The sequence below is a fragment of the Corylus avellana genome, chromosome 1, assembly GCF_965113065.1.
Source record: "Corylus avellana chromosome 1, dhCorAvel1.hap1.2, whole genome shotgun sequence".
Lineage (NCBI taxonomy): Eukaryota > Viridiplantae > Streptophyta > Magnoliopsida > Fagales > Betulaceae > Corylus > Corylus avellana.
This window is the reverse complement of record NC_142490.1, coordinates 47,770,790-47,788,057: the sequence shown is the minus strand read 5'-3', so window position 1 is coordinate 47,788,057 and position 17,268 is coordinate 47,770,790. Positions and strand designations below refer to the sequence as shown.

At 34.5% G+C, this 17,268-nt stretch overlaps 2 protein-coding genes across 3 annotated transcripts; both read right to left on the bottom strand.

Annotated features, from left to right (window-relative positions):
- Positions 1-81: 81 nt before the first annotated feature.
- On the bottom strand, positions 82-6,173 carry LOC132172795 (transcriptional adapter ADA2b). Its single transcript, XM_059584365.2, has 13 exons — positions 5,620-6,173; positions 4,715-4,770; positions 3,983-4,161; positions 3,754-3,819; positions 3,502-3,627; positions 3,344-3,419; positions 3,130-3,193; positions 2,994-3,052; positions 2,786-2,884; positions 2,312-2,531; positions 1,746-1,956; positions 974-1,240; positions 82-381 (listed from the first exon to the last, which is right to left on the bottom strand). The coding sequence occupies exons 1-13, from the start codon at positions 5,670-5,672 to the stop codon at positions 190-192; spliced, it is 1,668 nt and encodes a 555-aa protein (XP_059440348.1). The 5' UTR covers positions 5,673-6,173; the 3' UTR covers positions 82-189.
- A 5,072-nt stretch (positions 6,174-11,245) lies between these two features.
- LOC132171546 (transcriptional adapter ADA2b-like) lies at positions 11,246-16,461 on the bottom strand. Of its 2 annotated transcripts, none has more exons than XM_088511517.1 (13): positions 16,409-16,461; positions 15,566-15,621; positions 14,850-15,028; positions 14,621-14,686; positions 14,374-14,499; positions 14,216-14,291; positions 14,002-14,065; positions 13,866-13,924; positions 13,644-13,776; positions 13,201-13,425; positions 12,635-12,845; positions 11,863-12,129; positions 11,246-11,437 (listed from the first exon to the last, which is right to left on the bottom strand). In XM_088511517.1, exons 1-13 carry the CDS (start codon positions 16,459-16,461, stop codon positions 11,246-11,248), a joined length of 1,707 nt encoding a protein of 568 aa, XP_088367643.1. The 2 variants fall into 2 exon arrangements, with proteins under 2 accessions (XP_088367643.1, XP_059438872.2); XM_059582889.2 differs by having other exon boundaries at positions 13,201-13,423; positions 13,678-13,776.
- Positions 16,462-17,268: the final 807 nt, after the last annotated feature.

Here is a 17,268-nt window from a genome sequence, read left to right as displayed (position 1 = left end):
CTACACTATGGTGAACAAAAGGGTTTCCTTTCTCCATGCCTTGTGAATACCAATTAAGTAATAATTATTTAAAAATAAACAACACAAAAATATAACATGCTTTTCATTTCCACAGAATAAAATTGATAAAAATGAAACAATTTACTATTAAGATAAAGAACAAAGTAAAGCAGGAGATGGTTTCAAGTTTCACGGTTGAGCAATCCCTTTTTTCACAAGCATGTCATAAACTCTGTCAATTTTGCTGGCTTCAAGCTTGAACAAGTGATGGGCATCGGGTTTCTTAGTGACAGAACCATTGATGATCTCGATTGACATAATCTCCTGCATCTTAAGGTAGAGAGGTGGGGGTAGCTGAATCTCGCCGCATAACCGTTTCTCCTGTTTAAACATGGAAGCAGACATCATAAAACATTGTCCGAGTTAAAAATCAAGAGAAATGTACACCAAAAATTCAACCGATATATAATACATGGTATAAATTGACGGATGAAGTTTTCTTTCAAATTGGGTTGACAAATATTCCTCCGACCTAACTTATTAAACTGACACGCATCCTAAAAGCATGTGATTCTCAAATATGAAGTTCAAGTTCGAAAAAAAAAAAACTTTATCCTAAACATGCTTCTTTCATAGTAAAAACAACATAGATTTTGGCTAGTTGCATTCAGAATTATATCCAAGCCACACACTAACATTATCTTACAAATTACCCAGCTGGATGGGTTTTTGGCCTGGGCAAGTGTGAGGCTACAGTTTTTTAGGCAGCAGACTCAGAAGAGCATATACAATGCACAGCAAACTTTGGGCTCAAGCCAATGTTTCCTGTGTCACACTTTAATAAGCCCAAATAAGCTCAAGCCGTCCTATTAATGTCAATTACTTGTCAATTTTAGGAATACAGCACACAAAAACAAAAAGGTTTCCTTATGCTTTCTTGTTAAGAAATAAAACTTAGGGACTGCATACTTACACTTTCAGACAATAATTCTGCTCCATAAAAGCCCATTATATCCAAATCGTTCACAGAGTTTGAAGTAGCTTGTCCCACTGGTCTCGAATCAAACTCCTTGCCAACAGACTCTGAAGCCATGAATGCATTTGGACCAGCTTGACTGCTTGGACCAACCTGAGAGCTTTCCTTTACTAGACGAGCATTCTCTTCAACTTCCCTTTTCCTTTTCTGTTTAAGGTATCTATCAGCCTCAGCTGATGTGCGGCAACCAGCAGCTCGGGCATCCTGAAAAATTGTACAATGAAGTTCATGCAAGCAAGACATTAGTTTGACAAAATGAATTATCACATAATATAAACCAGACTGAAGCATTCTAAATTCACGTGTAGCATTGGCGGTTGTGCATCATTTGCATACAATATGATATCACACAAGGGAACTTTCAAGAATAAGAGGCCATGTCAATGTGGCAAGCTTGTTTTATATGAAACGTTTAAGGTAACCATATAAATAATTAGGGAATGCTAAGTGCTCTCCTGGTGTTTTCATAGTGTCTTCTTAGTTCTAAGTAGATATTAATTTTTAAAAATCAAGAGAGAGAAATAAGAGAAACTTTTTTTTTTTTTTTTTTTTGCTTTTTTAGAAAATAATATCCACTTAAAACTAGGAAGACATGAGAAGAATATTAGGCGAACACCTAACATTTCCCTAAATAATTTCAAGCACAACTGTGATTATTTTCTTTAGACCCAGTCTACACAACCTCAGTGGGGCAAGCCATGTATCATACCTTAAGTTCTTGAATTCTTTTCAGTGTTCTATGCTCTGTAATAACAGTCTGAAGCAAATCTTCATGCTCTTCCTTGGTCAGAAAACGCATGAATACATCATATCGCCGACAGATCGCCCTCTCTTCAGGCGAAAAGTCCTTCTCAAGAGGATTCGGATATAACAAATTTCTTTCTAGTATAAAATCCTTCCTGCGCTTCCTCTCATCAAGCCTGCCAACAAGTTTATTTTAACCATAATGCGGACGAAGAGAGAATAAGCATATTTCAGTTTGAGCCAGTAGGTTTATGCCATACTATTAAACAGTCTACACAAAACCTCCACAGCAAATAATTTCATCAAAAGACAGAAAAATAAAGAAATTATGCAGAAAAATACTCATCCCGTGTTCATCATGATTTTTTTAATGATAATATCTCAATTCCTCTTCTCCTCCTTTTTTTTTTTTCTCATTCTTTACCATTATGCTACATCAGTCTGACTTAAAATGCTGTCTTACAAGTTTCACATATTTAAATAAATAAATCCACCAAAAAGTGTGAAAATCAGATTATTGTGCCCACATACCTCTTTGAATAGATACGCAGCACTCGCAACTTCAGCTCACGCTCCTCCTCTAAGTCTGTATCCTTAAATTCCATCTCAGCCAATAACTGTTCAGCATCATTGTCATATTCAGGATCAAACTCCTGTCTTTTGTGGTTGTAACCACTCAATTCAACTAAAGGACCCTCATTCCCTGAAGAGTTTGGTTTCTTTCCCCCAAAGCTCCTGTCTGCTTGAGGTTCTGCCAACAATATTAAAAAACATAATTTAATGGCTTAATCATTACCATTCAGATTATGAATGCTCCACCAAGTTTTGAACTTTTCAGTACATGAAAAGTTAGAAGCATAGAAGGCAACAGACACCAACAAACAACAAAATACAAAAATGTGATTATAACATTTATTCAAGAAAATCTTTTAGTTAGATCAGCTTTACTAGAAAAGATATATTAATCAACAATTATTTGCAATCTGTAGATAATTTGTGTCACACCTTCCACTTTAATGACACCAGGGCCATCTTTAACCTGGGCAACATTAGATGCCTTCTTGTTAGCAGCTGTTGCTGCTGAACGGACCCCAGATTCCACTTCTAAAGTATAAGAAAACAAGGTAGATAATTTAAGGATCATATCTAAAATTTAATTGAATAAATTATTTCATAAATAATGGAAGCTAGTCAATAATATAGTTTGCCTCACCAGCACTTAAGCTTGACAATAAGCGGCCAGAGGAACCACCTTTATGTGAATCTTCAATTCTGGTTAAAATAAAAATCATAAGAAGGCTTCTGAGGTAAATTGTACAGCACATACATGGAAGAGAACGAAAGCATACTTGACTCTTGAAGAAGAAAAAGGAGATTCTTCCTTCAAATTAAGCTCCCCTATCATAGGAAATCCTGTTATAGTCACCAGCAGTTGTTCATCACAAAATGAATATCATAGCCTCACTAATCATTCACCATATAAACAAGACAAGATTAAAAATGATCAACAAAAAAGAAAACAATTGAAAGGTTCAAAGAGTTATGGTAAACATGATCACACACCTTTTTTGTCCTCACTATGTCCTTTAGCCATAGCAAGAAGCTCCTTTCTGTTTTTTCCAACAACATGAGACATGTCCTAGAAACAAACATGTTCCACAAGTTACCTTTCTAAAAATTAACAATTCAGAAGAGAATTCACTTTGTTCAAGATGTCATACCGGAAGAGGGAAGTATGGGGAGTTCTTATATACATTTGTATAGTGTTCTATACATTGTTCTTTACTCTTAGTTCCCACATGCTCAGCAACTTCTGCCCAGTTACCCAAGCCATACATTTCAGTCCCCTGAAATAAGAATTTTGATAATACAAGTAAATAGATTTTTCCAGGTAACAAATATAGAACTGAAAAAAAAAAAAAAGGTAGGATCAAGCAACGCTATTGTCGGGATAAAACAGAGATTGAAAGTACCTCTAGTAGCAGTATTTCATCATCTGCATTCCAATCAGGGCAAAAAAGAGGAAAGGATAAACTATCCTGTTGAAAGGGACAACATAAAAGCATAAGCACAATTTATGGGTTTACATCCTCATCACAAAAACATGAATAACAGCCTCTACTAATAACTTAACACCATACAAAACTCTACGACTCTGTAAGGTATCAGCAGGAGAAGTACTTTATTAATGAGATTACTAACCATAACCCTGTAAGGGTGATTGTTCTTATGTGGTGTCACCTCAGCTCCAACAGAAAAGCACTCTATACATAGGTCAAAATCAGGGCACACGACACATTTGATACGGATCTTCCCTGTAATGTCTTTGTTGCAATAATTGCAGTGGTATAAAGCCCTTTTCCCTTCACTTGTCCCTTGACCTGTGTCCAACACACACACACACACACACAAGAAAAAGAAAAAGGATCAGAAAGAAGAAAGAAGAAAAAGAACGTAAAAAGCATATATAGACAGCAACAGCCAACAGGTACCACTACCAATTATGACTTAGATAGAAAATCATCAGCACCATCATATTGGTATAGCAGCTTCTAAAAGTACTCCAAACTCATTATAGCAACAGAAGGCAGGACTCAACGACATAAAAGATGAAAAAGAAAACGTATGCCTGGGCAGAACCTCAATCAAATGACCCTAAGAGTTGAGGTTTCTTCAACAGGCTTCCTACACATACTGTTTATAAAATGTTAATTACCAGATTACAACGTAGACATCAAGGGCGAGAGTGCATGTGTGTGTTCCAGGGGGGAAGTGGGAGAGAGGAGATTGGGTTTTAGTTTGAAAAGAGAGAATAGTTGAAAACACTTTCATACCATTGTGACCTCTCCTACAGCTAAGTCATCAAGAAACCATGCCACTAGAGATTACTTCTAAACAGCCCACATTTAAAGCCATGCAAGAGTGGAATAGTACCTGCAGCTGCGGATTCTGAATTTTCTCCACTGGAGGCATTCTTTTTTCTTCTTGATCTGCATGGCCGAAAATTGGTACTCTAAAATAAGAAACTACAGCAATGTGCCAAATGTGAATCAACGAGGCAAGTAATATGATGCACTCATATAAAGATAGAAAGCTTAACCAAAATCATAGCACAATTAAGAAATCAAAATGCTTCAGAATCTTGTCAAGCTTGTTACAGCATAGTGGAAATCCCTCTCTTTTTCCTTCCCTCTGGGCAAGTATGAGTCTACGCTCAGACAACTCAGTTGGAGAGGTGACTGCACGTGTATATAGATGAACTAACTAACCTTTTTCAGTTGTAATATTTTTCAGTCGGTTAATTCTGTCTGAGTGCAGTTGAAGTTAGTTAGCTTAGTTATCAGAATCTGTTATCATTGTAGCCGAGTATATAAGTAGAATTGATTCATTATTGTAATCAAGGTTTATTATACAGAAAATAAGAACATTCATTCTCTCTTCTTCTCTCAACTTGTTTCAACCTTTCTTCTTCCTTCTTCTTGTTCCTCTGTTTGTTTTCTTCTTCTTTCTTCTTTGCATTCTTCTGTTGCAGAGCTTGACATCTACTTCCACCATTATTATCAGTGGTTACACATAAACCAATTATGTATTTACTGCATTCTTTCCACTTTCACATTTAAACAAACTGCTAATCTTATATAACATTTCACAATTCCATCTTTTTTGCGCCTAAAGATATGATCAGTAAGAACTAAGAAACACCGAATGTATGTCCAAAAATCGAACTTTTTACACAAAAACTAACAAAATCAACAACCAAGCAAGCTCAAATGTGAATTAAACTCCAAAAAAAAAAAAAAATAAATAAATAAATAAAATATTAGAAAGCAGATAAGAACCTTTGGGTGGGGTCCTCATCGGCAGAGTGGAAATTTCCACGAGAGCGACCCATTGAACTCTGAAGCTGAGCGAGCTCAGGAAGACCTGTGTAATTAACGCTGCTTGCTCAACCCAAAGGCACAAAGAAGAATGCGCGGGAGACCAGTATATAGGACCCAGTACAACCCAAATTTCACAACACTCGTGAATTTTTGTGATTGCTTCCAAACTGGGTATTAATAGGTCAAGCTCAAAATCACAAATTTCTGAGTTTTTTGGTCATCTTTTTGAGAATTTTGGTTTTCGAAGTAGATTTGGATTTGGGTTGTCTCACAAATGCTCAAACGTAGGGGCTTTAGGGCCAAGCAAAAACCCCTAAAGTCCTCAGGCACTGAGAATTGGTTTTGATAGCTTCCAAACTGGGTATTAATTGGTCAAGCCCAAACTCATACATTTCTGAGATTTTTGGTCCTTGGGAATTTTGGATTTTGACAGATTTGGTCCTACGTGAATGATTTTTTTAAAACTCGTAAAGGAGATAGATGTTAGGTTCTTAAACTTTTTTGAGAAAACTTGAAAAAAGAAAAAAGAAAAATTCAAACAGATTAATTTTGCTTAATTTATTAATGAACTTGATGTCTTTAAATAAACAATTATAATGCATAAGTAAAATAAAATAGTCTAATAATAATACTTATCTCTATTATTTAAATTTTAAATTCCTATTTCTAATATTATCTATAAAAATCGTATATTAGTGGTAACAAAATGCGCTACTATGAGCTAAAGTTGCAGGTCAAACTGAGTTTTAGAGCTCGGCTGTTTTCATGAGTACGAACTCGACTAGAAAGAAAAAGTGTGTTTGTTTGGTGAGAAAGCGAATGCGCCAGCCAAGAAAACTTTTAAATGGACCGAAAAAGAAAAAGTCCTGAGTTTATTTGGGCTTTGGCTGACTTTTTATAAATGGTGGCTTCTTTGTTTTGGGTAATTAACGTGGGATAAGTTAGGGGGTGTACCGTGTACAAACGAGGCAGCCGTTTATATCATTTAATTGCATAACCGTTTTGGTAAGGTTTTTTCAGCAGTAAGAAGGGTATTTTACCTAATCAAAAAGTGAAATTCTTTATTTTAACTATTTATTTTTTAATACCAATTCTAACAGATACTTTATTTCATCTTTTTTTTTTTAAAAAAAATATTATTATTTAATCTTTCTTTATTATTTTCTTTTTATAGTCTTTGTTCATCGTCAAACTAAAAGCATTTCCCATTTCTCATCTAGTATATGAACCCCTTCCTCCTCTTCTCGGTATGATTTTTATTACCAGCCATGCCCTTTTGGGTCAAAGCAGTCGAGAAATTCATGCCCTCTTGGGTCATGCTCTCTTGGTCTAAAATCCACGGGGGCAGAAAGGACGACATCAAAACAGTAACAATTTCAATAATGTAGAGTAATGAGAATGAATTGCGATAACAATGAGGACCAATATTGCTAACGTTTCAATAAAAACAGAGTATAGATGAACTTTTTTGTTGGAGAAAGTGAGTCTCCAAAAGACCAAGGAAGGTTGTGCTAAACAAGGCCGTTGAGGGTGAGAGAGAAGAGAGCAAAACGTTGAGGGAGAGAGAAGAGAGAGAAAAAATATTAAAAATTTTGAATATTGTGCTACAATGAATAGCAATATGTAGCTATTCATTGTAGCAAAATCTGTGATTTATTTATTCCGGAGCTAATATGTTTGAGACATAAAAATGCTCATAATAGCTAAATATACTTATTATGAGCTATTTAGCTACTCTGCTGGAGATGCTCGGAATGGGCGGTTAGTGGTTTTAAGAGTAGGTAAAAGCAGTTAATAACTGCTAACAACTTTGTCCAAATTTAAGACAATTTCACCTGGTTAGTCAAATGTTATTTTGGTTAGTCAATATGCTAGAATATCTGCAGAATGGGTTACATCTAGCTTAACAATGAGCGCTGTTTTACTCATCAAATATAAAATCAGATCATTTTTTAATCTTTAATATTCTTTCTCCTCTCAATAAATAATATTTTTTTTTTTTAAAAAAAAAATATTTAAATAAAACGGTGAAAATGAATAGCTAAAAATAAAGCTGAATATGGATTTTTTTTTTTTTTTTAAAAAAATGGCAGCTAAAATTAAAAAGGACAAAGTTTTCCTCCAAACTAGGTTGGAGGAAATTCCTCCAACCTAGTCTCTAAAATTGACATGTGTCTTCAAACATGTGCTTCTCACATGTTTTTTTTAATACCCTAATTTCCACAAACTCTCCACCGTTAGTTTATGTCTCTCACGTTCTCTCTCTCTCTCTCTCATGTTCTTCTCTCCTTCCCCTCCTGCACGAGACCAAGCTGTCTTTCCAACCCAAAAAATCTCTCCATGGAGAGTTTCAAAGCAACAGAAGAGCACGACACTCCTTCATCAACACTCGCGTCGTCGAAGCCTCAATGTCTTCATTGCCCTCGCGTCCTCGAAGCCTCAACGTCTTCATTTGCCGACTTTTCAGATTTGACCAATCTGAAGGAGCAATCGACGTCAACCCATCTCTCAGATATGGTTTCTGTGATCAATTTTTGAGATTCTGTGACTAGATCTAGATGGAGATTCGCCACTATGATAAGCAAGAAGAATCATGGTTGCAGGGAAAGTGTGGGGATGATTTTATACCGTTGTTGTTTGTATTGAGAGAAATTTACCTGAAGAGGATTTGAGAGTTCTTTTTTTTCTTTTTCTTTTTTTTAACAAAAAAGTGTTGTATGAACGTGTTTGTTGAAATGCATGAATGGCAATTGAAGTTTAAGAATTTTTTTTTGCACATCAATTGCTTGCTAAAATGCATAGTAGAGTTATTATTATCAATTGTTTGCTGAAATTTAGAACCTCTTTTTGGAGAGAGAGAACATGAGAGAGAGAAACTAACGGTGGAGTTAACTATGGTTTGTGAAAATTAGGGTATTAAAAAAAACATGTGAGATGCACATGTTTGAAGACACATGTCAATTTTAGAGACTAGGTTGGAGGAATTTCCTCCAACCTAGTTTGGAGGAAAACTTTGTCCAATTAAAAATTAGTAACTTTTTAAAACAAATTTAAAATGCTATAAATAGAGTAGGCCGATGTAACTTATGTGGACACAAATTGGTTTTTCATCATAATTTTTGTTTTTAGCCCTCATAAATAGAGTTTAGGCGTTGTAAAAAAAATTATTGAAAACTTTTTGTAGTTTTTTTAACAGTTTAAATTTAATTTTATTCCCTCCTTTGAATACCAAAAAAAACAAAAAAAATCTTAAAAAAATCATCAACAACTCCAATGATAGCACTAGCACGTCCTAAGTATTGATCGTGAGGTCCCAAAAACTAGCTAGAACATGATTATCTCAATTTCAAATTAAATAAAAAAGATTAATTTAATAGTTTAGATTTGATTTTACAGATCTAATAATGAAAGTGTTATCACACAATAAATATAATACAATATGATTTAAAGCTTTAAATAAATGTAGCACTATATACACGGTTAAATACAATAAAACAAAATCTTTGACAAGATCAAGATTTGGATCCTCTTGCTTGGCTTTAGAAACGAAGCTATATGGTTTAGCCAAATTTCTCATAATTTTCTTTCTTTGCCTTTGTGGGAATAAATATATAATTTTTTCTTTATTGTAAGATTGTGATACCTTGACTTGGGACTTAATTCCGGTCACTCAAGAAATTGATTTGCAAATAAGACTTATACCACTTGCCATTTTGAAACTCTTAACTAGATATTGAAAGTAATTGCAAAGCTTTGAATCATTCGTAATGTGTAAATGTAGGAGAAGTTCCATTTTCATGGATTTTATATAATCTCAAGTCCATGTGCACTTCCCACAGAAAATACTTCAATAAGTATAACATATTAACTTTATCAATTTATAAAATAAGAAAGAGAGTTAAGCTTTTATAGTTTTCTTACAAATTGACTTGTATAAGAGTGTTACTCTTGTTGCGTCATATGGCAGTATTCGTCACGTGGGTTTACAAGAGAAGTATAATAATTGACGTAGTGTCGAAAAAAAATTCCTGTAAAAAGAAAAAAACAAAGTTACAAAAGTTATTGTCGTTTAGGGTTTATTATTCAGGATTATGGCTAAACTAATCCAATATGAAATTAACAAGTTAAGGTTGAGAAGTCTAATTCGTTTAATTAAATGAAAAAAATTATAGTTTACCTATATAGTCTTATATCAATGTCTCGACTCGAATCTGACATTCAACATTAAGGACTAGTCATTTTGATACGACTTGCAAACTCTACACGAACTCAATATAAAACTAACGAATTATAATTAACTTGATCGGATTAAAGTTAAAGTATATAATTTTATATTCATATTTTAACATAGCCTAAAATCTTAAAACGAACACGAATTGGCACTCTATTTAGGATAAACTGGATCGCTGCAACACAGCCATCTTATTTCACTTATGTAAATCATGATAAGGTTGATGACATCAACATGTTAAGAGTGTTCAGCAAGTATAGGGCATAATAAAATTGTGTACATATTTGGACTTTGACCACAATAAAATTCAACACAAGAATAATGAGAAGAGTCGTCACGCCAAACGTCATGCGTTGAATCTTTGAAACTGCCAAGAAATTTCTGGTTCTTGCCACAGTTGATCACTCACCTCCGCTCTACTATATAGTATACACCGTACTTTGGCTTCCCAATACTACCACAAGTCCACAACCATTCATTTCTTTGAACTCCATTCAAGAGCTCCACAAAACAATGGCAGCTTGTATTGCTAATTCAAGCGAAAGTACTTATAGTAGTTCATTTTCTTTGAACTTCAAGCGAAAATCAAGAATATTTTGGTCTTTTTTAGTATTTTTAACGGCTAAAATTGAAAAAAAAAAAGAAAAAGAAAATGGGTTCACATTGAGAGTAATTGAAAGTTTATGAGTCTAAATTGAGAGATTTTAAAGTTTGGAAGAGTTTGTCAAATCACGTAGAAGTTCAGGGGTCTAAAGTGAAGTTTTTCTTAATAATTATGTTTTCAACTGTAAATCTTATTGTAGTTTCGAAAAGAAATTAAAGGATATATGTTGTTATCAAATATCAATGATCTCTCACCATAGCAAACTTAGTGTCAGATACTTCAAAAAAAACTAATCAAGTCATAATTGAAACTTTCTAGAGTCACTTAATGGTCTCACCAATATAAAACTTAATGTCCTCAAGAGGTAGAGCTTAATCGGCTGGGACCACGCCTAAGGAAGTAGATGTCACTAGTTTGAATCCCCTTCTCCCTCTTGTGCTGACATGTCAATATATATATATATATATATATATATATATATATATATATATAACTTTTTTTTGGATGTCACCAGAGTCAACAACATGATAACTAGTTTTAACTACACTCAGCAAGTAGGCTACATTACGGTGAACAAAAGGGTTTCCTTTCTCCGATGCCTTGTGAATACCAATTAAGTAATAATTATTTAAAAATAAACAACACAAAAATATAACAAGCTTTTCATTTTCACGGAATAAAATTGATAAAAATGAAACAATTTACTATTAAGATAAAGAACAAAGTAAAGCACGAGATGGTTTCAGGTTTCACGGTTGAGCAATCCCCTTTTTCACAAGCATGTCATAAACTCTGTCAATTTTGTTGGCTTCAAGCTTGAACAAGTGATGGGCATCTAATTTCTTAGTGACAGAACCATTGATGATCTCGATTGACATAATCTCCTGCATCTTCAGATAGAGAGGTGGGGCTAGCTGAATCTCGCAGCATAGCCGTTTCTCCTGTTTACACATGGAAGCAGATAGCTTAAAACATTGTTTCAGTTAAAATTTTATACTAAACTAAAGCTATAACATGCTTCTTTAATAGTAAAAATATTATAGATTTTGGCGAGTTGCATTCAGAATTATATCCAAGCCACACGCTAACATTATCTTACAAATTACCCAGCTGGATGGGTTTTTGGGCTGGGCAAGTGTGAGGCTACAGTTTTTTAGGCAGCAGACTCAGAAGAGCACATACAATGCACAGCAAACTTTAGGCTCAAACCAATGTTTCCTGTGTCACACTTTAATAAGCCCAAATAAGCTCAAGCCGTCCTATTAATGTCAATTACTTGTCAATTTTAGGAATACAGCACATAAAAACAAAAAGGTTTCCTTATGCTTTCTTGTTAAGAAATAAAACTTTGGGACTGCATACTTACACTTTCAGACAATAATTCTGCTCCATAAAAGCCCATTATATCCAAATCGTTCACAGAGTTTGAAGTAGCCTGTCCCACTGGTCTCGAATTGAACTCCTTGCCAACAGACTCTGAAGCCATGAATGCATTTGGACCAGCTTGACTGCTTGGACCAACCTGAGAGCTTTCCTTTACTAGACGGGCATTTTCTTCAACTTCCCTTTTCCTTTTCTGTTTAAGGTATATATCAGCCTCAGCTGATGTGCGGCAACCAGCAGCTCGGGCATCCTGAAAAATTGTACAATGAAGTTCATGCAACATGCAAGGGAGACATTAGTTTGACAAAATGAAGTATCACATAATATATACCAGACTGAAACATTCCAAATTCACGTGTAGCATTGGTGGTTGTGCATCATTTGCATACAATATGATATCACACAAGGGAACTTTCAAGAATAAGAGGCCATGTCAATGTGGCAAGCTTGTTTTATATGAAAGGATTTTGGTAACCATATAATAAATAATTAGGGAATGTTAAGTGCTTTCTTGGTGTTCGTCTAGTCCTTTTAGTACTAAATGGATATTGTTTTTTTAAAACCAAGTGAAAGAAATAAGAGCAACCTTTTTTTTTTTGCTTTTTTAGAAAATAATATACACTTAAGACTAGGAAGACACGAGGAGAACAATAGGAGAGCACCTAGCATTTCTCTAAATAATTTTAGGTACAACTGTGATTACTTTCTATAGACCCAGTCAACACAACCTCAGTGGGGCAAGCCATGTATCATACCTTAAGTTCTTGAATTCTTTTCCTTGTTCTATGCACTTTAATAACAGTTAGAAGCAAATCGTCATGCTCTTCTTTGGTATGAAAACGCATGACAAAATCATAGCTCCGACAGATCGCCCTCTCTTCAGGCGAAAAATCTTTCTCAAGAGGATTCGGATATAACAAATTTCTTTCTATTATAAAATCCTTCCTGCGCTTCCTCTCATCAAGCCTGCCAACAAGTTTATTTTAACCATAATGCGGACGAAGAGAGAATAAGCATATTTCAGTTTCAGCCAGTAGGTTTATGCCATACTATTAAACAGTCTACACAAAACCTCCACAGCAAATAATTTCATCAAAAGACAGAAAAATAAAGAAATTATACAGAAAAATACTCATCCCATGTTCGTCGTGATTTTTTTAATGATAATATCTCAATTCCTCTTCTCCTCCTTTTTCTTTTCTCGTTCTTTACCATTATGCTACATCAGTCTGACACTTAAAATGCTGTCTTACAAGTTTCACATATCTAAATAAATAAATTCACCAAAAAGTGTGAAAATCAGATTAATGTGCCCACCTACCTCTTTGAATAGATATGCAGCACTCGCAACTTCAGCTCATGCTCCTCCTCTGAGTCTGTATCCTTAAATTCCATCTCAGCCAATAACTGTTCAGCATCATTGTCATATTCAGGATCAAACTCCTGTCTTTTGTGGTTATAACCACTCAATTCAACTAAAGAAGGACCCTCATTCCCTGAAGAGTTTGGTTTCTTTCCCCCAAAGCTCCTGTCTGCTTGAGGTTCTGCCAACAATATTAAAAAACATAATTTAATGACTTTATCATTATCATTCAGATTATGAATGCTCCACCAAGTTTTCAACTTTTCAGTACATGAAAAGTTAGAAGCATAGAAGGCAACAGACACCAACAAACAACAAAATACAAAAATGTGATTATAACATGCATTCAAGAAAATCTTTTAGTTAGATCAGCTTTACTAGAAAAGATATATTAATCAACAATTATTTGCAATCTGTAGATCATATGTGTCACACCTTCCACTTTAATGACACCAGGGCCATCTTTAACCTGGGCCACATTAGATGCCTTCTTGTTAGCAGCTGTTGCTGCTGAACGGACCCCAGATTCCACTTCTAAAGTATAAGAAAACAAGGCAGATAATTTAATTGAATAAATTATTTCATAAATAATGGAAGCTAGTCAATAATATAGTTTGCCTCACCAGCACTTAAGCTTGACAATATGCAGCCAGAGGAACCACCTTTATGTGAATCTTCAATTCTGGTTAAAATAAAAATCATAAGAAGGCTTCTCAGGTAAATTGTACAGAACATACATGGAAGAGAACGAAAGCATACTTGACTCTTGAAGGAGAAAAAGGAGATTCTTCCTTCGAATTAAGCTCCCCTATCATAGGAAATCCTGTTATAGTCACCAGCAGTTGTTCATCACAAAATGAATATCATAGCCTCACTAATCATTCACCATATAAACAAGACAAGATTAAGAATGGTAAACAAAAAAGAAAACAATTGAAAGGTTCAAAGAGTTATGGTAAACATGATCACACACCTTTCTTGTCCTCACTATGTCCTTTAGCCATAGCAAGAAGATCCTTTCTGTTTTTTCCAACAACATGAGACATGTCCTAGAAAAAAACATGTTCCACAAGTTACCCTTCTAAAAATTAACAATTCAGAAGAGAATTCACTTTGTTCAAGAAGTCATACCGGAAGAGGGAAGTATGGGGAGTTCATATATACACTTGTATAGTGTTCTATACATTGTTCTTTACTCTTAGTTCCCACATGCTCAGCAACTTCTGCCCAGTTACACAAGCCATACATTTCAATCCCCTGAAATAAGAATTTTGACAAGACAAGTAAATAGATTTTTCCAGGTAACAAATATAGAACTGAAAAAAAAAGGTAGGATCAAGCAACGCTATTGTAGGAATAAAACTGAGATTGAAAGTACCTCTAGTAGCAGCATTTCATTATCTGCATTCCAGTCAGGGCAAAAAAGAGGAAAGGATAAAGTATCCTGTTGAAGGGGAAAACATAAAAGCGTAAGCACAATTTATGGGTTTACATCCTCATCACAAAAACATGAATAATAGCCTCTACTAATAAGTTAACACCATACAAAACTGTACGAGTCAGTAAGGTCTCAGCAGGAGAAGTACTTTATTAATGAGATTACTAACCATAACCCTGTAAGGGTGAATGCTCTTATGTGGTGTCACCTCAGCTCCAACAGAAAAGCACTCTATACATAGGTCAAAATCAGGGCACACGACACATTTGATACGGATCTTCCCTGTAATGTCTTTGTTGCAATAATTGCAGTGGTATAGAGCCCTATTCCCTTCACTTGTCCCTTGACCTGTGTCCAAAACACACGCACACAAGAAAAAGAAAAAGGATCAGAAGAAAGAAGAAAGAAAAAAAAAAAAAAACGTAAAAAGCATTTAGACAAGAACAGCCAACATGTACCACTACCAATGATGACTTGGATTGAAAATCATCAGCACCATCATATTGGTATAGCAGCTTCTAAAAGTACTCCAAAGTTATAGAAGATGAAAAAAAAAAAAAAAACGTATGCCGGGCTAGAATCTCAATCAAATGACCCTAGGATCAAGTCAGTTGAGGTTTCTTCGACAGGCTTCCTACACATACTGTTTATAAAATGTTAATTACCAGATTACAACATAGACATTAAGGGCGAGAGTGCGTGTGTGTGTGTTCCAAAAGGGAAGTGGGAGAGGAGAGATTGGGTTCTAGTTTGAAAAGAGAGAATAGTTGAAAACACTTTCATACCATTGTGATCTCTCCAACAGCTAAGTCATCAAGAAACCATGCCACTAGAGTTTACTTCTAAACAGCCTACATTTAAAGTCATGCAAGAGTGGAATAGTACCTGCAGCTGCGGATTCTGAATTTTCTCCACTGGAGGCATTCTTTTTTCTTCTTGATCTGCATGGCCAAAAATTGGTACTCTAAAATAAGAAACTACAGCAATGGGCCAAATGTAAATCAACGAGGCAAGTAATATGATGCACTCATATAAAGATACAAAGCTTAAGCAAAATCATAGCACTATTAAGAAATCAAAATGCTTCAGAATCTTGTCAAGCTTGTTACAGCATAGTGGAAATCCCTCTCTTTTTCCTTCCCTCTGGGCAAGTATGAGTCTACTATCAGACAACTCAGTTGGAGAGGTGACTGCACGTGTATATAGATGAATTAACTAACCTTTTTCAGTTGTAATCTTTTTCAGTTAGTTAATTCTGTTTTAGTACAGTTGAAGTTAGTTAGCAGAATCTGTTATCATTGTAGCCGAGTATATAAGTAGAATTGATTCCATATTGTAATCAAGGTTGATTATACAGAGAATAAGAACATTCATTCTCTCTTCTTCTCTCAACTTGTTTCAACCTCTCCTCTTCCTTCTTCTTGTTCCTCTGTTCGTTTTCTTCTTCTTTCTTCTTTGCATTCTTCTGTTGCAGAGCTTGATATCTACTTCCACCATTATTATCAGTGGTTACACATAAACCCATTATGTATTTACTGCATTCTTTCCACTTTCACATTTAAACAAACTGCTGATCTTACATAAGATTTCACAATTCCATCTTTTTTGCGCCTAAAGATATGAACAGTAAGAACTAAGAAACACCGAATGTATGTCCAAAAATCGAACTTTTACTCAAATGTGAATTAAACTCCCAAAAAAAAAAAAAATTAGAAAGCAGATAATAACCTTTGAGTGGGGTCCTCATAAGCAGAATGGAAATTTCCACGAGAGCGACCCATTGAACTCTGAAGACCTGTGTAATTAACGCTGCTTGCTCAACCCAAAGGCACACAGAAAAATGCGCGGGAGACCAGTATATAGGACCCAGTACAACCTAAATTTCACAACACTTCTGAATTATTTTTTTGCAAACACAAACACGTAGGTACCTCGATCTTAGATTCTAAGGAACTAAATCTCTTTCATTTTGAGAAAACTTAAAAACTTTTTTTCAAACAAAAGGTTTTCGATTAATTCTGCTTAATTTATTAATGAACTTAGTATCTTTAAATAGATAATTACAATGCATAGTGAAAATAAAAGACTAAGTAAAATAAACTACATTAACGATAATACTTATCTCTAATATTTAAATTCTAATTCATACTTCTAATATTATCTATAAAGTTAACATATTAGTTATAGATAACATATTATTCTAAGATTAAAATACCTCTATTAGACTCCTAACACTGTCCAAAAGCCGTAACAAAATGTGCTACTATGAGCTAAAGTTGCAACATTTGAAACATGATAGTGCTGTCATTCAAATCAAGATTGGAGTTATCATCAACAACTCCAATGACAGCACTACCGCTAGCACGTTTTAAGTATTGATCGCGAGGTCCCAACATTTGAAACATGATTATCTCAATTTTAAATGAAATGAAAAATATTGTTTTAATAATTTAGATTAAATTTTACCGATGTATTAATAGTGAATATGTTGTTACATAGTAAATCTTTTACAACATTATTTAAAACTTTAAATAAATGTAGTACTATATACACCGTTTAATACAACAAAACAAAATTTTGACATCATC

What these genes read in the sequence shown, in the direction of transcription:
- LOC132172795 (XM_059584365.2), bottom strand. Translation starts at nt 5,672, where the DNA reads ATGGGTCGCTCTCGTGGAAATTTCCACTCTGCCGATGAGGACCCCACC. An exon ending in AAAGAATTCAAGAACTTAAG is followed by an intron (nt 1,241 to 1,745) that starts GTATGATACATG and finishes ACAATTTTTCAG; the next exon opens with GATGCCCGAGCTGCTGGTTG. An exon ending in CAGAATTATTGTCTGAAAGT is followed by an intron (nt 382 to 973) that starts GTAAGTATGCAG and finishes ATGTTTAAACAG; the next exon opens with GAGAAACGGTTATGCGGCGA.
- LOC132171546 (XM_088511517.1), bottom strand. Translation starts at nt 16,461, where the DNA reads ATGGGTCGCTCTCGTGGAAATTTCCATTCTGCTTATGAGGACCCCACT. An exon ending in TATGAGGACCCCACTCAAAG is followed by an intron (nt 15,622 to 16,408) that starts GTTATTATCTGC and finishes TTGGCCATGCAG; the next exon opens with ATCAAGAAGAAAAAAGAATG. An exon ending in ACATAGTGAGGACAAGAAAG is followed by an intron (nt 14,066 to 14,215) that starts GTGTGTGATCAT and finishes TGACTATAACAG; the next exon opens with GATTTCCTATGATAGGGGAG.